Below are 23,549 nucleotides of genomic sequence, written 5' to 3' on the forward strand. Positions count from 1 at the left end.
CATGAATAATAGTCTATAAATAGTTCTGGTCAATATGTATCATGATGAACCATACAAAACTCATGTTAAACACAATAATAATGATGTAGGATAGCTGCTAATGTTAGTCCCACGAAACCATCTATTTTTGAAACATCTCTCCCTAACCTAGCCGACTGAACTTGAATTAACATTGAAATTGCGGAATGCACTGTTTCTGCCTAAAGCATAAACAATGCATCACTATGCAGTGAAGCAAAGTAATAAAATAAATTACAATGCAAAAAACGATTTTGTAGCTTGTCTTTAAAGGTTTACAATGCAATACAGATTAAATGATTAGTACTGTTTTTTATGCATAAGACAACCTTTCACTAGATGTGTAATGAGAGTAATGAGTTACATTTAGAATGGCAAATCCATATTTTCAGTTTTGGTGGTGAGAGTAATTTAAAGGGAATACAACTGTAGTGTAATGCATTGCATTTCAAATACAGAACAGTAATATTGTAATGTAACCCATTACTCTGAAATGTCAGTAATAATAAATAATGCATTCCAGTTTTGAAGTAAATTACCCAACACTGGATAGGTACCTTTCACTTTTTTACCAATTCAGTTCAGATTCTTAGTTCCCAGGAATCGAAATATGTGCTGTACTTAAACATATCAATTTCCAGTGCTTATGTCATCAATGGCTCTTTTTTAGAACTTGAATCACATAATAAATTCATTTGTTTGTTGTATGAATTTACTTGGGGAGTGTGTATTTCACCTGCTTCTTTTACTTTTTCTTGTTTAACTGTTAATTTTGTTGCATTTATTGTACTTCGATGTTGTGTCATCTTTAGTGACTTGCCTCATTGCTCACTTTTGCAAGCTCCCTGCGATTGTCTGCTCTTGCCTATTCTGACATACATACTGATGATGTAACCCTTTTCATAATGAATTCACTTCTGATATCAGGGAAAGAAAATAATTATATATTATAATAATTATAATTATATATAATAATTATATATTCTTTCATTAAATACATTGTTACAATTTATTATTTATCAGTCATTTCTCAATTCTCTGTATTCTATTTGTCCTTGCCATCCTGCCATCAACGCTTTTAATCCTAGAGCATGCAACATTTGTTGTCCCCTCCTCTTGCAATGTAGACAGGACGACTGAACATCACCTCCCGAAGAAACATCACCTGAACAACTTTCTGTGCAACCCGGGTGGAACTCCAAACTCTCCTAGCACTCTATGCCGAAGCTTTGCTGCCAATAGCAGGGAAAGTGACCTCGAGATCTTGCTCATGCAACACTCCAAAGTGGAGAGGAAGAAGGAAGTGTTCCTGGATCATCTGAGACAGAAGTATCCACACCATGCTGCCATTCTCCTGGGACACCAGGAACACATGAGAGACCAGGTAAGGTCTTCATCAATTGTCTTCAAAAACTATGTAGCCTATGTCTAAATTTTCAATTACGACTACATTGTATACTCAATTTACCATCAAGTCAGAGGCTGAGGTGAGTCACTTAATATGTGCAAGTCACAAACAAGGTTCAAGTTGTAACCTTCAAGTCTCAATTTCTGTAAAGGAAAATCAAAGAACAGCTGTTAAGTCACCATCAAATTTCAAGCAAGCCAAAAAGCATTATTAGTCAAGCAAGACGTTAGTCAAGTCATACAATCTTTCTCATTAACAACAAATACTAAAGAGAAAATAAAACTAATCACAACACTAACTAGTTATTCACACCTTTACATTGCATGACCATATTTGCTGATGTTTAGTCATCTTAGTTGGTATATTGTCATTTGATTTGTCATTTGATTTAAAGATTAACCTTGAAAATATTTGAAAATATTTTACTGCAAAAAGAACTGCCTGCTGCTGGCAATATAGGTCATTTATTTTATGTAAGTTTAAAAGATGACCTGGGGGGAAAAGTTTAGATTTTATGTTAACATTACTTCGTTCAACCCATATGGGCCAGCTCCCTCTGTGTGAGGATCTTTCAATGCATTGTTTCCCAACTAGGGCTACATGAGCACATTGCAGGAGGTATGTAGAAACTCATTAAAGCTTGGATGACTGCTCAAAATATTATATTTAAAAAAAAAAAAAAACATAATCCTTGATACAGGAGACATAGTACTAAACATTATATGACTTATATATTGTACATGGATCCATAACAAAGACAGGTTTATTATTTATTTTGATTCATTGATATATAAACCACAACATTGGAATACGGAAGATTAGTTACTGTATTTGGTCAAGTATTGTTAACATAAGTGACTATATGGACCACAAATTGCAATTAAATAAAACATCAAAGTATTTTGATGACCATTCTTCTTAATAGAGTGCTTTGACAAGTATTTGCCCCATTCCTGATTTCTGTGTTTTTTGCATATATATCACTCACAAAGGTTTTATTTTTGTTTGTTTTTTTCATCAAACCAAATGTCATGTAGACTCTGTACCGGTCTGTTGTGGTTAAAAAAAACAAAAGAGCTGAGCCGAAGGGTAAAGTTCTCTATTTATCGGTCAATCTTTGTTTCTGCCATCATCCGTTGTCACGAGCTGTGGGTTGTAACCAAAAAGAACAAGATCCCAGATATAAGCGGCCGAAATGAATTTCCACCGCAGGGTGTCTGGGCTCTCTCCCTTAAAGATAGGATGAGAAGCTCAGTCATCTGGGTGGGACTCAGTGTCATTCGCCTTAAGAAGAGCCAGGGTTAACCCTAACCCTAATATTACTGTATTTGCAATGTAAGGCATTACACTACTATTGCATTACTGTTTAATTACTCTCTCAAAAATAACTGAAAAATATAGATTTGCCATTCTAAATGTTGCTCAATACTATTATTACGATCACATTCAGTGGAAGGTTGCCTTAAGCCTAAAAACAGTACAAATCATTTAATCCGTATTGTTTTGTAAACCTTTAACGACAACATACAAAATCATTTTTGTATTTTAATCCCTTTATTACTTTGTTTCACACCTTAGTGATACATTGTTTATGCTTTAGGCAGAAAGTGTTAGTGCATTCCATAATTTCAATGTTAATTATGAAATTTAGGTTCAACCACAGATAAGGACAGACATTTCAAAAATAAATGGTTTCGGTGGGGCTAACGTGAGCAGCTAGCTGTTTAACATGAGATTATGTATTTTTCATCTTGATACACATTGACCACAACTATTTATAGACTATAGCAATTTTACATTGAAAATTAGTGTTAGCTTACCTTGTCATTATTGCTCGTTGCGAAACGCTGGCAATTCCCTCGTGGAAAGCGGCAGCATACCTTCTACGCATGACACACTCTGCGACGAGTCTCCTAACCTCTTGAGATGGAATTGGCATCCCTGAGTGGGAGAACGATGATTTTGCCTGCTTTGTTTTATACCCACTCTCAATCCCCCGTGTGTTTTCTTTTCGCAAAATTCACGTAACTATGGCTCCACTCTAAATGGGTTGTCAAATTACTGGTGCGGTTTGGCGAAGTGGTCAGGTCTTTAGGTGTCGTGTACAAAGTACACGTAAATATTATATTCTTCTTGTCCTTAGCTCTGATGAACTGAAAGTAATGGGTGTATGCCCATCTTGTGTAGGTATTGTTCATATTCAAGCTGTCGTTTGCTAATCCTGCACTCATCTCTGCTGTTAGTAGGTACCAAAAATGGACAGTAAACATTTTACCCCAGAATTTTCTCCTGTGTTCTCATGGTGTTTTTGGCAAAATTGGGAATAAAAACACCACACCACAGATTAATAATGCATTGTAATGCTTTGCATTGCTCTCATTTGTATCGAGTAAAATATAACTATTTTTTGTGTGTAATGCATAACACTACCGCGTTACAGCAAAAAGTAATAGATTACAGCAGTGGCGGTCCGTGGATTTCACACTTAGGCCTTCAGTGAATGGACCCCTCATGCGCAAGTACACAGGCTTTTTTTCAGAGCATTTAAACATCAATAAACCCACATCAGCTATTAAAGCTTATCATTATACGTGCCGAAACTTAGAAAAAGTCATAATTTCAAATGATTTGTCCAAAATGTTTTATGAAGTCCACCAAGAGCAGAAAAGCTTTAACAAGATTGTACGGTAAATTACAAATGGCAATTTAATATAAGTGTCACGTCTGTATGGTCATGTTGAGTTGAATTGGGAGGAGGAAGGAACGGGATCCAACAAATGCAAGAAAACTGAGAAATATGTAGCTCAAAAAGAAACTTTTAACAAGGAAATGAGGCAGGACTGAATGGGAGCAAACCTGGATGGACAAAGTATCACCAAACAGGTGGATGAAATCAAACTAACGAGAACGCAGACAAAAAAGGCAGATGCGAGTGGAACAAAAACATGAACAAAACCCCACAACAACAAAAGCCAACCAAACATGACAATTGAATATGAATGACATAAAATGACAAAAACATATTAACTCACACAAATCGTCTGTCCCCAAATTATTTCAGTACAAAATCCATTCTTCTTTTTTTTCCTCAGAAAGACTTTCATGACTTGCTTGTAGAGTTTTTCTTTGTGTTTCATTTTCAATAATAAGTCCTTTTGTATTGACGTGGACACCAATGCTGAAAGTTGCGTCGGTCCAATTTCCGTTTTTCTCTTCTTCAGCCATTGTGGGTTAAAAAAAAAAAAAAAAAAAAAAGCATCTGTGGGTCTTGACTTCTATTTATGCTAACGCTAACGTTAGCTGGGTAAGCAACATGTTTTATTTTTTTCTTTATTGAGCTTCTTCCACCGTTAAACATGGAGGATAAATATAGCGCCGCCTTCCTGCAGTGAGCGTCCAATCACGTCACGTTCTACGTGAGGTTTCCTGAAGGCGGTTTTATGGGTCGATTGGCTGTTGTAGCTGTCTAACAAAACTATGGGCCCATACACAGTACGTCATTGCACACTGAACAGAAGCCTTCTACTTGTTCAAGCGAATGCTCCAGGTTGGCAGTCATTGTCTGCCTGGAAGTCTGCCTGGCGACACGCGTCAGCTCAGGGGTAGGGAACTCCGGTTCCTCGAGGGCCATATCCTTTCACACCTGTTTCAAATAATCAGCTCATCAACAAGCCCTGTGGAAGCCTGATAATGATCCTGATCTCTTCAATCAGGTCTGTCAAAATGAAACACCTAAAAAACAGGCAGGATTTTATGGCGTTATATTTGTGCCACAATTACGAGCATGTGGAAAAACATTTTGAGCGTCGGAAATAAAACTGAGCGAGCGAAAACAGATTTTGAGCGCAGAATAAAAGTTCTTGAAAAGAAGTTTCTCGCTCAAAATTCCTTTTTGCTCGCTCACAACAGCATTGTCGCGCTCAACATCTTGCTCTCGTTCCCAAAACCAGCCAATCAGAGCTTGTAAAAGCACATTGATTGACAGCTTGGTATTCAATGAGATTGCTTGTTGTGTTCACCCGGAACGAGCAAACGAGAGTGCGTCACATCGACGTGGGCAGGAGGAGGTGGGCTTATATTATTAAAGTACAAAAACTAACAAGGTATTTCTGTCAAACGATACAATACAGTAATAATAATAATATTAAAAGTAATTATCCAGCCCAAGTCCGTGTTGACGCACTCTCGTTTGCCCTTTCCAGGTGAACACAGGGCAAACGAGAGTGTCAACGGATAGCGTACAAGCAATCTCATTGGATACCAAGCTGTCAATCAAAGTGCTTTTACAAGCTTTGATTGGCTGGTTTTGTGGCACAAATGTAACGCGTGAGCAGAACTGAGCGAGCACAGAGGATGACTCGAGAGAGCGAGAGCTCGATGTTGAGCAAACGCGATGTTGAGCGAGGGAGGGAGGAGTATCGCGAGCGAGAGCGAGATGTTGAGCGAGAGAGGGCTATCCCGAGCGAGCAAAAAGGAATTTTGAGCGAGCAATTTCTTTTTCTGTGTTCAAACTCCATCGGTGCGCGCTCAAACTCTTATCATTACGCGCTCAATAGTTTTTTTCTTGCGCTCAAAATCTGTTTTTGCTCGCTCAGTTTGATTTTCTCCGCTCAAATTCTTTTTTCACGCACTCGTAATTGTGGCACAAATATAATGCCATAGGATATTGCTCTCGAGGAACCTGAGTTCCCTACCCCTGCGTTAGCTGAATTCTAATTGTCTAAAATCTGTACACTAAAATGGCAGCACTTGTAGTGGCGTAACCGTCTGGATATAATCCATCCATCCATTTTCTATAGCCGCTTATCCCCACAGAGGTCGCAGGCTTGCTGGCGCCTATCTCAGCTGGCTTCGGGCAGTAGGCGGGGGACACCCTGAACTGGTTGCCTGCCAATCGCAGGGCACACAATCGAACGACCAATCACATGCCCAATCACACCTAAGGACAATTCAGTATGTCCAATTCACCTGCCATGCATGTTTTTGGGGAGTGGGAGGAAGCCAGAGTGCCCGGAGAGAACCCACGCGGGCTCTAGGTGAACATGCAAACTCCACACAGGAAGGTCGGAGCCAGGTGGATTTGACCTTTGAACTGTGAGGCGGATGTGCTATTCACTGCGCCACCGAGCCGCCCTTCTGGATATAATATGACACAAAAAGAACAAAATATGGAGGATAATTTTACATATAAAATACACTGTACATATTTAGTAAAAATTAATTTAAACATAAATTGACTTTTATTATAGTTATTAAAATTCTTAAAATTTATTATAGTTATGATAATTTCAGGTAATATTTGGCCAACCTTTCTGGCAGTGGCAGCTCACCACTGCATTACAGTAATTACATTACTTATGTAATGCATTAGTCCCAACACTGAGAACAGGTATGCTATTCAGTAAGCTTTTATCTGGGGCAGCACTTTCCCCAAATTTTGTCTGAGAAGAGATTTGCTCTGTGTCAACATTCATAAGCACCAACACAACCCACTTTATCCAGCATATTAAGCATGGCACCTTGGGCTTCAAGCACAAACTCTCAGTTGTTTGAGTAATCATATGTGACAGCTGTCTCACATTTCTATAAGAATGTTTTGGTAGGTATCTAATTTATTCCATCACATTTGCAGGTCTAATGCAGAAACATATGCATATTTTTCATTTGTTGTGTGACATGCTGGATTCAAATGTCACACTTTTGTTACAAACCCACATCAGGTGGAAAAAACTGAAAAAGACAATGTGCATTTTAGCTCTTTGGGAAATAGTGTACCTGCTCAGTTACATTATGCAGTCGGGCAGCAAATGGTACTAACAATATAACATATAATACTACATTCCCATAAAAGGAACACTTGTTTATGCATAAGCAATAATGCCTTTTCAGGCTGACCTCTTCCAACATCTTTCAAGAATCTATGCATAACACAACTTTAGTTGTTATACAATCTTGGGTGAATAGTGTTGGGCAAGTTACTTCAAAACTGTAATGCATTATTTATTATGTATTACTATTTCAAAGTAATTAGTTACATTACAATATTGCTGTATTTTAAATTACTCTCACCGTCATAACTGGAAATATGGATTCTAAATGACGCTCATTACGCTCATTACACACCCAGTGAAAGGTTGTCTTTAGCCTAAAAACAGCATACATTATTTAATCTTTATTGTATTGTAAACCTTTAAAGACAAGATACAAAATATTATTTTTGTACTTTAATCCCTTGATTACTTAGCTTCACAGCATAATGATTGATGCATTGTTTATGCTGTAGGCAAAAACAGTTAGTGCAGTCTACATCTTCAATCTTAATCAAATTTAAGTTCAGCCGGCTAGGTTAGGGTCAGACGTTTCAAAAATAGATGGTTTTGGTGGGGCTATCTTTAGCAGCTAGCTTACATCATCATCATTGTGTTTAACGTGAATTTTTGCATGCTTCATCTTGATACACAATTATCAGAACTATTTATAGAGTATTATGAATAACAATTGTACAGTGATTATTAGCAGTAGCTTTCCTTGTCATTATTGCTAGTTGCTACTAGGATCTTGCTGACAAGGTTTCCAAATGCTGGGGCATCAACTATGGAAAGCGGCAGCCTATCTTCTACGTATGACATACTCCACCACGAGGCTCCTAACCTCTTTAGTGAGAGTTCTAATTATGCCTGATTTGTTTTATTCCCACTCTCACTCCTCTGCATGTTTTCTTTTTGCTAACTTCACATTACTATGCCATCGCTCTAAATGGTTTGTCAAATTACTGGTCTTATTTGACCAAGTTGACAGCTCCAGGTGTTGCGCACAAAGTGCACCTATTATAACTGTATGTTCTTCATGTCTTTATCTCTCATGTCTTTATCTCTGACGAACTGAAAGTAATGGGCACATGTTCATCTTGTGTACAGACCTTTCTCCTCAGCTCTCGCAGTATTTTTTTTTGGGGGGGGGCACTTGCAGGCTATAAATGAGTTGTAATGTATTACTCTACTCTCATTTGGAACAAGTACAATACAGTATTACTATTTTTGTGTGTGTAATATCTTACACTACCGCATAACATAATGCATATATAAGTTTCCATCAATCATTACTACATACCTCTGTGTTCCATCTAGTTGAGGACCCCCCAACCTTCTGAAAGCACCACCAGAGAAAATGTGTTAGCTGGAGAGAGCATGTCAGATGGAGAGACATTGACAATGACCGTTCCTTTCTCAAGGGGTTGTAAGGCTCGATCAAGTCTGCCAATTGGAAGATCAGGAAGTCAGGCAAAAGAGTCGGTTGGTATGTCAGTACACACATTCAAATCTTATGGATTCATCCATTTATGAACCATGTGAGCACAACTTAGTGTTCTGCATGACTGTTGTGACTTTGACGGATTTGTTTGTGAGCAGGGCTGTTTGTGTGCTATTTTTTCACTGTAAAATCGATTCAAGGACTTTGAATATGACCCTCCTGATTTCCTGTCTAGGGGTTCTGTACTTGCAGTATGGCGATGAGACAAAGCAGATCCGGATGCCTGCAGAAATCAGCAGTGAAGATACGCTGCGGGCTCTCTTTGTCACTGCTTTTCCTCAGCAGCTAACCATGAAGAAGCTTCAATCTCCCAACATGGCCATTTACATCAAAGATACACGTCGCAATGTTTACTTTGATCTAGAGGACATCAGGTGAGGTGATTAGGATGCTGCCATGGTGTTGCCATGGTGTATATTCAACTGTGATGTACAGTCAGGGCTTCAAAGACCTATTTTTTGGACTGCCTGGTAAGCCACTGTATCGTAGGCAGATGGGGAGGGGGGGGCGTTTGAGCGTGATATCCTTGCGATGCGATCGGTCTATTTGGGCCGCCGTGGCTCAGGCAGCAGAGTTGGTTGTCTAGTAACCGATGGGTCTGGTGTTCAAATCCTGCTCTGTCAGTCATGTATTGTTGTGGCCCTGGGCAAGACACTTTACCACCGTGCCTCCAGTGGCTGGTCGGAGGGGCTGTCGGCATGATATGGCAGCCCCACCTCTGACAGTCTGCCCCAGGGCAGCTGTGGCTCCACAATGTAAGTCAGAGCGTTTGGTAAAAGGAGTTGTCTGCATGAGCCCTTGAGTATTTGAGGATGGTAGAAGAGCACTATATACAGTAAGTGCGATATCCATTTACCATATTTGTTTAGATAGATAGATAGATAGATAGATAGATAGATAGATAGATAGATAGATAGATAGATAGATAGATAGATAGATAGATAGATAGATAGATAGATAGATAGATAGATAGATAGATAGATAGATAGATACTTTATTCATCCTCGTAGGGAAATTCACATTTCCAGCAGTATCCTCAAGTCGAGATATAAAATATGAGAAATAAAATACACAAAGATACACATAAGTCCAGTACAGAAGTATACTTAAGGTGCTTGTTAACAGTGTAAACAGAATAGTGTGAATCGTTGGAGTCTAGTGCAAGTATAATTAAGGTGCTTGTATAAAGTGAATAGTGCAGTGCAGAGTATGAGGTTTAGAGTTTAATGTGAGCTTTTACTGCCCCGGGTGGAGTTGAAGAGCCTCATGGCATGGGGGAGGAATGATCTCCTCAGCCTGTCCGTGGAGCAGGACAGTGACAGCAATCTGTCACTGAAGCTTTAGGCTACCTGTCTATTTGTTTAGGCTTCCTGTTAAGCCACTGTATTGTAGTCAAAGCCAAATGTTTTGAGGAAGTCAGCTAATCCTTCAAGACAACTTGTGCTTAAGTTACAGATGACACTGGTACGCTTTTATTTGGATTTTTTTCCCGGAAGCATAGTCACGGCAAAACTCGACCAGCTTGATCTTTGGTTCCCAAAGTGAGAGCAGGCTGCTCAAGGTGCTGGTCTGAAATCAGTCCTTCACACGGTATTTTTTTGCAAATTAAGTTCAAACTTTCAATTCCGGGCACTAAAAAAACAACAAAGTTAAACTGATGTTGTTTTTTTTTTTTAACTGATCCTCACACGTTCTTTTTTCGGTGTTGTAGCCTAGTTGCTGGCTATTATAAAGTCTTTTGAAAAGCACTTTACTGTGAACAATAGGGATCGAGTCTTTGTAAGGAGTTATTCCACTCCATCAACACCCCCTCCAACCTTGGCTTCACATGGCATGCCATCATGTCTTGTCTGCTTTCAGAAATATTACATCCCACTCCTGTCTGAAGGTTTATCATAGAGATACATCACATCTGTTCAACCGCCACAACAGGCCTACCAGCAAAGAAGGAAGGGTGAGTCACTCCATGCAAGCTCCGCATTTTTTCTCACACACAATGCATTTTAGAAAAGCTTTCAATACTGCTCTTTTAGTTTGACTTTACTCTGAAAATCTATTGTTAATGTTTTACACAAATAACCTGATTAATGACATTCTGAATACTTACTTCGGGAACATGCAGGATCATTGGAACTACATGCCGCATTTTTAACAGTGGGCATCTTTAAAATGGTTTGCTTTACATGTAAAGTAGGTTAGTGTTCATTCAACAAATGACCTAATTGGGTCTTATTACATTCTAAAAATACGTATACAATCGATCACGATGTGGTGTGATAGGATCCAAAAGCAACTTCCGGCAGATAGTTCATTTCTAATATTTATTAACAAAATCAAAACAGAAATGCAAACATCCTAAAGTAGAGAAGAGTAGAGAACTTGATATAATCTGTCATAATCTGACAGAGATTTCACAGAAGGAATTCAATTTTTAGACTAGGCTACTCTTCATGACATACAAGTCTTAATAACATTTTATGATGTGATTAAGTTTGAAAGAAAAGAAAGAAACATAAAAGTAAGGTTTTGGGTTCTGTAAAAGGGATTGATTATAGATTAAAACCACATTGTTCCTCCGCTTGTATCAGGCCACACAATTTCAATTTGGGTTCCTGTTTGGATTAGGTTTGGATTAATTTAATCATTCGAGGCCACGCATGCCCAAAACCCTCAAGGGCCGCCTATCCTGCTGGTTTTTGAAGTTTCTGTCCTCCTAACACACCTCATTCAAATGATCAGGTCATCAGCAAGATCAACGGAAGCCTGATAACAATCCTGATCATTTCAATCAGTTGCATTGGTTGGTGGAAACATCAAAAACATGCAGGATAGGCATGTTAGGCACTCACTGGAGCAGTCCACTGCCGAGTGTAAAGGGATAAAGATCAGCACCTCCAAATCTGATCTCATGGTCTTCCGTCAGAAAAGGTAGATGCCCTCTCCCAGTCGGGGTATGAGGTACTGCCCTATGTGGAAGAGTTCAAGTATCTTGGGGTCTTGTTCATGAGTGAGGTCAGGAAAGAAGGGGAGATCGACAGGCGGATCAGTGCAGAGTCTGCTGTAATGCGGACTCTCTGCCAGTCTGTCATGGCAAAGAAAGAACTGAACCGAAGGGCGAAGGTCTCTGTACAATCTGCATTCCTGCCCTCACCTATGGACACGACCTGTAGGTCCTGACCGAAAGAACGACATTCCGGATACAAGCAGCCCAAATGATTTTCCTCCGCATTGAGTGGAGCCAATTGAGGTAGTCTAGGAATCTAGTTAGAATGCCTCATAGACTCCTCTCTGGTGAGGTGTTTCGAGCATGTCCCATTGGGAGAAAGCCCAGAGGACAACCCAGGAGGAAAGGCCCCTGTTGGAGAGACTATGTTCTCTCAGAGGAGCTGGACGAAGTGGCCAGGGCAAGGGAAGTCTGGGTCTCCCTGTTGACCTGACCCCAGAAAAAGCAGAAGATAATGGATCGATGGATACATAAAGCGGCTCAGTGGATGAGTGCTGCTTTCAAATCGAGCTTGCTGCTGCCTTCCTGTGTGGAATTTACATGCTCTCCTTGAGGCCGCGCGGGTTCTCTCCGGGCACTCCGGCTTCTTCCCACACTCCCAAATTATGCAGTGCAGGTATATTTAACACTCTAAATTGTTCTTAGGTGTGATTTAGTGTAAGAGTGATTGTTCATCCCTCTGTGTCCTGCAATTGTCTGTCTAGGCTCTAGAAAATGGATGGATGAATTAAAAAAAATAAAAATAAAAATAAAATAAATACAATAAGAAAAGAAAAAGGTAAAATAAAAGTACTGACATCTTGGATTGCATAACAATAAAATATGAAAATAAATAATACATTTTAAAAAGAAAGCGGCAGAGCAAAAATGACATTAGGCAGGATAGGCAGTTTTAAACGTGAACTGAATTATAAACGTCTCTTCCAAACTGCCTTCGTTCTGCTACAGTATGTTGTTCTTTCGCAAAGAATATATGCTTCTTTACCATGTGTACGAATCGGGGGAAACTGACGCAAACTGCACTCAATCTGTCAAACTGTATTACTGGGGATTGCATACAAGAGTTCTTTAAATCATTGTACATTCTTCAAAAAGGAGCCATCGGAATACCACACAACATACCTTTCCTTAATACCAATAAGTTGTTCATATAGTCTAAAACTAGTTAATGTGTTGAGTTAATTGAATTGTGCTGTAAATTACGGGAACAACTAAATTTTGAAGTCCACCGCACACTCACAACAGACCATTTGCCTTGTTAATCACGGAGTTAACTTTTAAATTTACGGAGTTAAAATTTGGAAGAAGTTGTGTGTAAATGTGGGTTTAAACATAAGACAGTTTAAGAAGAAAAATATAGGTGTCAATGACAAAGAAAGACATCAACAAAAACACCTGTGTAATTTGGACGTGTATATTGTACTGTATCCATATTGATGTAGATATTGTGTTGCTTAGAAAACAATATTACATTACCGGAAGATAACATGAAACTTGTTATAACAATAACAATCGTCATTAATACATGTTTAGTCATTATCATCATACATGCTGGAAGTATTGTATAAATCAAGTACCTACAGTTCCTTTTTAATTTTGACAGGGACATGTCAGTGAGGCTGTCACAGTGTCTAGTTTGACTCGTTTTGTTTTTTCTATTGGTTTATTTTCTCTTTTTGTTTATGTTTGATTAATTTGATTTAATCCGTTTTTTTTTTTTTGATTTTCCAAAAAAAAGATAATCAATCAATCTCAGTGAGTTTGTTTGCACTGGTTTGCCATTAGTGCTATATTTTTTGGGAAAAGGACATTGAGATGGAGCAAATGGCCTATGTGACAGGTTCACCTATTAGACATTTGTGAGAAACTACACAAAGAAGGAGAAAAGGCATTTTTTTTCTTCTCATGCATGAGGAGGATGGAGAAAGACTAGACAATGTACGATTCTACTTCGTTCTGCCAATCTTCTCCACACCCTCTCTTTTTATTAGCTCGAGGGTTCCCTCGAGCAAATGTCAATGCAGGGTTGGGGAGGGGAGATATTTGTCACCTATGTAAACAACAGGTTTATGATGGTAAGGAATGCAGTTTAGTGTCCATGGTATCGTCTTCCTCAGGAGGAGGATGCGTGACTGGTTACAAAACCCCCGTTGGTCATGGGCCTGTCTCCTTCCCGCAAATGCTCGAGACGCGTCAGTTCATCTTCTTCACAACCAACACTAACAGAAAACATTCGTCCCAATCTACCAACATACTGAACACATAACAAAAATACTAACTGATTGCATAACAAACATACTAAGTGATTGCATAACAAATATGGGATGACCTATAGGCAATTATTCTAACAGGATGCAATTACACAGAGGTGAGCAACTTAATTTTTTTGCTGGTCCGACATTCGTTAGAGCCCCGCCCCCTTTCCATCATCATCAGTCCGTCATTTTTTCAAGCTTGACGAAATTGTAATTGTCTGTCTGTCAGTCTGTCGGTGTATTTGTATTTTTGCCAACCTTCTGCCACCACCAGAGGACGACATTTGACTTTTTTGTGATCGTCTTTCGTCCAGAGCTGGACTACCTCTGTCTGCGTGCACACTAATTATTTTTTCTGTTTTAGTACTTAAAGTTAACACCATGTCTGTGGTTCTGCAGTTACAAGGCAATTGAAAAACAACACAGTAATATAAGTGTAACATGAAAACAAAGCCAGCTAAGAGGTTTAAACCCTAGGCTATAAAACACCATCATTTTTATTAACGTATAGCTAAAGGAATGCAAGTAGGACAAGAGTGCAATTGGCTCGACTGAATGTTTCTCCACTGCTTGGTGGTTGGTGGTGCTGTAACATGACTATTGTCACATTGACAGCAAGGCTGATTGCACTTATTATTTATATTTTAAAGATATAACAATATAGCAGATAAAAATCCAAGTTAATTGAATTATATTTCAGAAAGCAATAACCGGCATGGCGGGCTGATGGACGTCTGGCGGCAAAGTGACATAAAATCCACTCAGACAATTACGACAGATGAAAATTGCAATTCTGATATTTTTCATGCACCATTTTTTGAGCATTCTCGTCATTCGTCGGTCCGTCTGCAAAATTGGCATCCGTCAGCGATGGACTGACAGACAGTCAGTCAGTGCTGAAGTGCCAACTTCTGCAATGACAGGCACTATCAGTGGCCGCTGATAGTGTTCATTCTTCGTGGGTTTGGCCCTCAATCAATTTGTGATCGAAAGTCCAGAGAATGTGATTATTTAATCAAAATTAACTAGGCTTCCTGAACAAAATGTTGTCTCTCATGGCATTTTCTTATGATATCCTCTGCATTAGAGCAAAAATTCAAGAGGCCATCAAATATTTGCTCAAGTATCTGTACTCTTCTGCCGCCTCCACATGTACCTCAAGGAATTTAAAAAAAAGTTGTTCAGCTGTATAGTCAGTCTTTTCAGTTAATGTTGAAATGAACAGGACTGAGCATGTGCCAAAAGACATTTGCTCAAGTTTTATGTGCTGTTGGATAAAATTTGTATCATGATGTTTAAGCTCCCGTTAATAAGATTAATACCACAATGGGAGACGAATCGCATTAGATATGACCAAGTTAACATAGTGAAATCATTTCTGATATTTCATAGTCTTTAAGTAGCAGCTTCTCTGAGGCAGTGGGCATGGAAAACAATATAAAAAGCCATGAAAATATAGCTTTATTTTCCCAGCAGCCAGAGCAGATCATTTTGTTGTTTTGGCCATCATGTATGGTTGTGCAAAAATGTTGGGGCAAGGAATGGGCAAGACTGTGAATGATGTGAATGCACGGGGCGATGTTTTAAATGTAAAACAGTTGTCACGGTGTAGGAACCTAACATCAGCCTCATTAAAAAAAGGTCAACAAAATTACATTTGATAGATGACCTTAACACAAACAGAACTTGGAAGCAGTCCATAGTGGGACTCAAAGCGTACTTATAGCCAGGATCATGCTTGCAACCAACAACTCATATACAGTAAAGATAAACCTACTTTGACATTCCTCTTTGGGCTTAATCTGGAGTGTGTGTGTGTGTGTGTGCGTGTGTGTGTGCGTGTAGGTGTGTGTGCGTGTGTGTGCGTGTGTGTGTGTGTGTGTGTGTGTGTGTGTGTGCACGTGTGTCTAACAAACCTGAGTCAGTCTTGCAATCTTCCAGAGGTGGCCATTCAACCAACACTGACAAAAAGGGCTGGGCCCTGAGGTACTCGCTTGTGCCCCCCCCCCCCCCCTTTTTTTTTTTTAATTCCGTCAACACGCTTTCTAGGATGGCTAATCAGGGTCACTTAGTGAGGAAAAAAAGACAGGTCAGATTTACATAATAAGATAGATAAGATAGCATTTATTATCATTACACCAGCAGTACAAGGCAAAAAAAATGGACTCAACAAGCTCTAATCATCAAAGAAAAATTCAACATGACAGGGAAGACGACAAGGCCCGACAGTATTCGCCACAAGGAATGTTTCGTTGATAGCATGAAACCTGGTACATGTGGAAAAATGGGAGGGATTTAAAAAAAAAAAAAAAAGCAAATCTTCAGCCATGCCCCAATTGAGGGAAATGGCAAAAAAGATGAAAGATTGGTATTTCAAGAACTCCTTGTCCTCTGGGGGCAGAAAATCCAAATACTGTTGTTGTTGTTTTGGAAGCAGGTCGATAAAGTGTGCTCGACCTCGAGTCCATAGCATGAGACTGAATGGGCTACAGTTACCCGAATTAGCAATAAATTGTTCAATGTGAGCTTCCTACTTCTCCATGATGACAACCATTCTGCTTGAGGAGTCAAAAACCGCATCAAGTTTGCGGTTTAGGTCACTCATAGCTAGAGTCTGTGCATTGGTGACTCATGCAATGCGTACAAAATGAGCAGCCTCTTCTCCTATCCGGCTGTACTCATCCATGCACTTTATCAATACAGCAGTAATCCACCGACTCCAATCACTGTGATAAAAAAATCCAATAATGCGGATGTCCTCAACGTACTCTATGAACAAAATCGACCGACAAACTACCCTCCACTTGTTCCATGGATTATTGCCATATCTGGCAGTGAGCATCCCAGGCAGGCAAGGCTCCCTCCTTCTTGCCCTTCTTGTCAAAAACATTTTCTCAATTCAATCAAGAGCCCATCTGACCAATTCCATGGCTAGATTAAAGGGCACAAGATACTGCAAGAGGCCACAATGATGTATAAAAACAAAAACATCATGCAACAAAGTGCAGCAATCGGTGGAGATAAGGATAGGAAGGAGAAGAGCAAAACGCATCCGCAAAAAGCCAAGTGGGGTGACTTGGCAAATAAAACATTTTTCACAAAGATGGAAACACCAGATATGTATCTAACAGAACAATTTGTAGAACTGTACTGTTTCCTCAATCATCCCTTGACCCTGATAAGCCTTGGATTTTGGCCCCTATTTATAAACCCTTGCTTTGGCTTATTGAGTAACATGTATGACAAAAATATGGAAACAATTCAAGAGTTTTAATGTCTTATGCATAGTTATACTACATAATTAAATTATTAGTCTGTTTTTCAGCGATGATTGTGTTGAATAAAGAGCTGCAATCAACAAAGAGCATTCTTACATACGTGTCCTTGCCCGTGAGCGCTGTGTGGATGGTGGTGTTGACTGCATCATCCGTGGACAGTTTCTGACGATATGCAAACTGTAGAGGGTGTCGGGAATGGTCTTTTTCATATGAGTCATGAGAATCCTCTCAAAACACCAAATTGTGATTGGGGTGAGCACTATGGGATGGTAGTCATTCAGGCAGTTGTTGAAGTTCTCCCCACATGCATCAAGGGTCAGCGATGGAGTAATAATTCCCCTAGCTTCTGCCTGTACTGTCGCTTGGCCTCTCTGATGGCTCTACTCAAGGTCATATCTGGCCTTTTTGTAGTCTCAGCAGTGCCTGAAACAATAGCAGATGCGTGTGCATGTAATTTGGCCCTCACATCACAGTTTATCCAGGGCTTTTGGTCGGGATGTATTCTGAGAGGTCCTGCCCCAAGTGGAGGAGTTCAAGTATCTTGGGGTCTTGTTCACGAGTGAGAGTAGGATGGAACGTGAGATCAACAGGCAGATCGGTGCAGCATCTGCGGTAATGCAGACTCTGTACCGGTCCGTCGTGGTGAAGAGAGAGTTGAGCCAAAGGGCAAAGCTCTCTATTTACCGGTCGATCTACACTCCTGCCCTCATCTGTGGTCACGAATTGTGGGTTGTGACCGGAAGAACGAGATCCCGGATACAAGCGGCCAAAATGTGTTTCCTACGCAGGGTGTCTGGGCTCTTGCTTCGAGATAGGGTGAAGAGCTCGGTCATCCGGGAGGGACTCTCCACATTGAGAGGAGCAAGTTGAAGTGGTTGGGACATCTGACTACAATGCCTCCCGAACACCTCCCTGGTGAAGTGTTCTGGGCATGTCCCACTGGGAGAAGGCCCCGGGGACGACCCATTACATTTTCTTTTATTTTTAAATTTCTTTTATTCTTAAATTTTATAATTTTACTCAGTGTTAAAATGACAATGAATCATGCAACTTTTAGTTAGAGTATCAAAATTACCCCTGTTTATTTATTTACTTTTTACTTGTTAGTTGTACTTGGCTTCTACTTACCTGATCAGCTTGTTCCTGTTTTATTAATAATAGAATCAAACCATAGCAATATCATAATATTATTTTGTTTTTGCAGATTGTCAATGGAATCCTCTATGGTAGCCACAGTCCTATCCATAGACTTTCATCATCCAGCCGTGGCACCTTTCATAGCTTGCAAGGCTCTATTTCTCCCCCAATGGTGCGTTCGATGCCATCTTCTCCCTCCAGGGTGGCCTATGGTGGAAGGAGCGCACAAGGTTTAGTAGGAGTGATGGATGCAGGCAATACTCTCTTGTCCCGCGACTGTCTATCAAATGCAACCCGATCCAGCAGTTTATGCACCAGCAGCAGTGCCATCTTAGAGAGGAGGGATGTCAAGCCTGGTAAAATAAATACAGTAGTTAAAGAAATCTACACACACGCACGCACGCACACACACACATACACACACACACACATATATATATATATATATATATATATATATATATATATATATATATATATATATTTATATATATATATATATATTTATATATATATATATATATATATATATATATATATATATATATATATATATATATATATATATATATATATATATATATACACACACACACACACACAAACACACACACACACACACAGTGGGCCGAGATGAATCCGTTCCGCGGTAGGGCTCGCAAGGCACATTCACCATATGGCAGGCAATCCAAACCTATGTTAAATAGCTAACACGTTTAGAACCTCAGGTAAAACATCAAAATTGTACATACATATAAAAATTGGTACCGAAATAGTATAGTAAGTGCTACTCATAATTAAAATACATGTATACAATCAGAAAACATCATAAATAAAAGATATAGAAAGGATTTATTAAGTGATGCTTGTTATGCCCAAAATCCCTAGTAAGGTTAGCCTAGGCTAACTTCGAATTTCTTGATTATCTCCAGCATCGTGTCCATATAAATCATCTTCTTACTTCTGTTTTTAACATCACTAGCAGCCTTGGGACCCATGGCTAACCCATTCAAGTTTGAATTAACCAGTAAAATGCACTATGAATACGGTTTTGTAACCACTCCCAATAGAAGAAAGCTTTACCATTCCGCCATTTTGAAATAAGTGAGGCTGACCATTGGCAGACCAACATTGTGTTGCATAGCATTGCATGGAGACATTGACGGCAACTGAAAATAAGTGCAATTACCTAAAAACGCCTGCAGATAGAGACAAAACAACACATATACAGCTAACCCCCTAGGGTCATGACAGTTGTTTTTGTTGCAAAACCGGGAAAATACCAAAGAGGGGACAAAAAAACTCAGTAATCCACATCGCAACATGAAAAAAAACATAAGCCAGGGACGCTGTATATACACACACACATACATACTTCACACATCATTCAGACACATCACTTAAGTCTTTACTTTGTTAAGTCAATCTGTTGTGTAACTCTTGGTCAAAGATGATCAAATAGTATAAATCCAGGTGAGTAAACAATGAGCGATTTTTTACAATTCTATTGATGTGTGCCTTAGATGAAGATGTTGGCAGCTGCAAGAGCATGGCTCTGGTGGCCCATGGAGAGGGAGGCCAGCGTTACCAAGACTCCAATTGCTCCTCCTTAGAGGATGGAGGGAGGAGAAGCTTTGCCTCCTCCCAGTGTAGTGGTTCGTTGACTTATGCTGCGGAAATGGCAGACGCCGGGATCACTGGGATTCATGGAGACGTACAACAGTACTGTGCTTCAGTCAACCCCCTGATGGGCTGTCGGGACATCTTGGAGCAGCACACGCAATCCCTGCACAGGTACAGTATGTTTCACAATCAGAGGCAATGTGACAACTGTCACTTTACAGCACCACCAAGTAATGGAGAAATATGTTCAGTTGAGTGAAAAAATGGGTTGGTTCAATACACAACTTGTCATTTACAGATAAAACATCAGACTTTACCAGAGATTTATTTGTAGTTGCCAGAGGCAGGCCGTGACTTTCACACGCACGACTTCTGGGATGTCAGACTCTCGAATAAATAGCCCCCATGCGCACATGTACACATTACTGGGCTAAAAAGGCTATATTCTGGAGCTTTTAAACGTCAATAAACCCGCATCAGCCTTTAAAACCATTTTACATGATGCTGTCAAAACTTTAAAAAATTAATAATTTTAAATAAAAATCCACGAAATTGTATGGTCCAAATTACAAATTACAGTTTAATATAAGAAGAACATTGTTTTATTTCTTTACTATTAATTGAATATGAATGAAATAAAATAACACAAACATAATAAAAATCAAACAACAATTAAAGAAAAGGCTTGCACTCACCAAAACAAATGTTTTTTAAAGAAAGGTTTTTTAAAAGCACCGCAGCGTATTGAGGAGATCGCTTTACCTTCGAACTGAGATGTACTGTATATCCACTCGGGTGTCCCCATAAGTTTTTAAAAGCACCGTAGCGCGTGTGTCCAGCCATGCTTTGGTGTTTCGTTTCTGCCTTTGTTAAAGTTTGCAAATCCAATGTAGCTCCAAACACCAAATCGAAAGGCATTCCCAGCAGAACTATTTGCCAGGATTAGCTGACACCCCTGGTAGCCCAAACAGTAATAGGTTAATTTATAGCTACGCTACACCTCTAAAGCAATCAGGCAAAGGCAACGCCGCATAGCTTGCTTGTTGAGCATTGCACCGCCTTCCTGCAGTGAGCATCTACTCACATCACGTTCAACGTGAGGCCTCTAGATGGCAATCTTGTGAATCGATTGGCTATTACAGCTGTCTATTAAGTTATACGGGCAACTCACATATCCATCTGCGCTTGCGCAAAAGCCCGCGCCGAGTTGATGCGAATGCCCTGGCTTCTGGTTAGGGCAGATTACATACAGCCTGGCGACAGAAGTTAGCTGAATTCTAATTGGCTAAAAACGTATACAACTTAAAACTACAACACTAGAAGGACCCTAACCAAATGGATATAATATGACACGAAAAGAACAGAATATGGAGAATAATTTTATGAATAGAACAATATATATATAAAATATATACTTAGTAGAAATGAATTTGAAATGAAATTGACTTTCATTATAGATATTATAATTATTATAGTTTATTATGATAATGATGTCGGGTTATGTTAGGCCAACAGAGAAGGCCTTGCTGGCCTGACGTTCCACCACTGGTAGTTGCTCTCATTTTTAGTCCTGTTTTCAAAAACCAAAACTCATACTGGACACAATCTCACCGACCAAAAGTTAAAAGTAACGTTTACAATTAAGTGTTAAGAGATTTTTTTGTGTTATCTTGCTTTGTAAATATGTTTTACATAAAGAAATTCCTTGCTGATAAGAAAAACCTGGGATGCATTTCTACTGCAGGTGGTCACTCTTTTAAGTTAACAGTGGGTCTGCACCCAAAGTTGCATTCTTTCTCTGATTGGCACTTGGCAAGGAAATGCAAGATAGACATTTTTAATTTCCTAATTAAAGTCGTGTTTTTGTTAAATTCAACCTCAGCGATACTTTGTTTTATTTGTAGTATATGTGACCAATAACATTTTGACAAATTAAGACAAATGATAATAAAACCATCTTCTGTAGTTGTAGGGCAGGCAGTTTTATATGTGAACTGACATCCATAATATAAGCTCATGTAAATTATAAAACCATCCAGTGGACATGATTGCAGTGTAATTGTAGAACCACAGACATGGTGTTAACATTGAGTGTAAGTACAAAAACAGAAAAAAGAATTAGTATGATTGCAGGCTGAAGTAGACCAGTGCCTGACAAATGACGGATCAGAAAAAAAAAGTCAAATTTCGCCCTCTAGTGGTGGCGAAAATACACTGATGAACTGACTTACAATTTCATCCGGCTTGAAAAAAGGATGGCCCGACGAAGACAGAAAGGGGACCGGGCTCTGAAGAATGTCTGTCACATCCCGTGTACGTAAACCTCTGTCCTTGCTCGCAGATTAGTGAGCAGAACCACTGGCCGCACACCTGCTCCTAATTCTAATCAGGACACTATTTAGGTGCGGTCAGAGCTAGAGGGCGTTGCTGGATTATTGCTTATTGCAGCCTTCAGTGTCCATGCCAGTTTCGACTCGTTTCCTCGAACCATAGCGTTTCTGCGTAAGAATTTCTGTTACTACTTTTGCTGTCAAGCCCTAGCTGTTTGTTCTGATTTTTATGTTGGAACTTTGCATTTCATGGCGACATCCTCCTGCCAGTTCAACCCCCAAGTCTCGTGAGTTACATGCCTTTTTGCATTGTCTCTTTTATTTGTACTTTTGAGCCTTTTTCACCTTTGTGTTGCACTTTGAAGAATTTCCGTTATTACTTCACGTGTTGCTTGCTCTTTTTGTAAATAAACCATTTAGTCCCACCCAAGCCCTTCTCTGAGTGTTCCAGGGTTCACTTCTCACTCGTCTGGGTCACGCATCGTGACAATGTTGGACCAGCAAAAAAATCGCAGTTGCCCACCTCTGTGTATATATATATATATATATATATATATATATATATATATATATATAGGTAGGTAGAATATTTTGTAGTTATTTATTTTTGCTCTTTTTTTATTTTTAACGTATATGAAAGACAAATGGAGGAAAAAACACACCTATAACACAATCATTGCATCAATTAAAGAAAAACAAAACTATTATTTGCTGTCAATTTTGTCTTTCAACTTTCCCCTGAAACATTTATATTGAATGGACATTTTCATATGGCGTAATTGTGTTATTTTTATCTCTTATTCAATTTTAAAAAAGGATCACATGATCACTGTTCCAAGACAACTCAGAAATTTTGAAACAACATTTGAAACATTTTGAGGGTGTAATGAAACGCAAAATGGAACCGTCAGGTGACAGTGTCAATTCTGATACAAACCTCCGCACAGTGTTTCGAATCTGACATTGGTTTCGGCCCATGTTTCGATTTCGCCATCACTACTGACCAGTCGTAGATGTGTTGCCGAAATAAGCGCCCACCATCCCTCACTCTGTCGCTGAGGAAGGAGAAAGAAACAAATTGAGAGCATAAACATGACATAAGGAAATTCAGTAAGAAATCAAATAAAATACATAATGAATAAAAAAATAAACGCTCCTGAAGAGTCAATTGGTTTTGTTTGACTC

The 23,549-nt window shown here is 39.3% G+C and overlaps 1 protein-coding gene across 5 annotated transcripts in view; it reads left to right on the forward strand.

The window, feature by feature from the left end:
* LOC148415213 (sickle tail protein homolog) overlaps positions 1-23,549 on the forward strand; it is an 89,580-nt gene that overhangs the window by 24,017 nt on the left and 42,014 nt on the right. For all 5 annotated transcript variants that reach the window (XM_088430282.1, XM_088430286.1, XM_088430285.1 and 2 more), the window contains exons 2-7: positions 1,146-1,402; positions 8,554-8,722; positions 8,913-9,111; positions 10,598-10,691; positions 18,479-18,767; positions 19,935-20,205. In XM_088430282.1, the coding sequence (XP_088286408.1) occupies positions 1,146-1,402; positions 8,554-8,722; positions 8,913-9,111; positions 10,598-10,691; positions 18,479-18,767; positions 19,935-20,205 (1,279 nt within the window). The remainder of the gene's footprint in view (positions 1-1,145; positions 1,403-8,553; positions 8,723-8,912; positions 9,112-10,597; positions 10,692-18,478; positions 18,768-19,934; positions 20,206-23,549) is intronic.

The sequence above is a fragment of the Hippichthys cyanospilos genome, chromosome 12 (genome assembly GCF_059441005.1).
Source record: "Hippichthys cyanospilos isolate Australia breed blue-spotted pipefish chromosome 12, RoL_Hcya_1.0, whole genome shotgun sequence".
Taxonomy (NCBI): domain Eukaryota; kingdom Metazoa; phylum Chordata; class Actinopteri; order Syngnathiformes; family Syngnathidae; genus Hippichthys; species Hippichthys cyanospilos.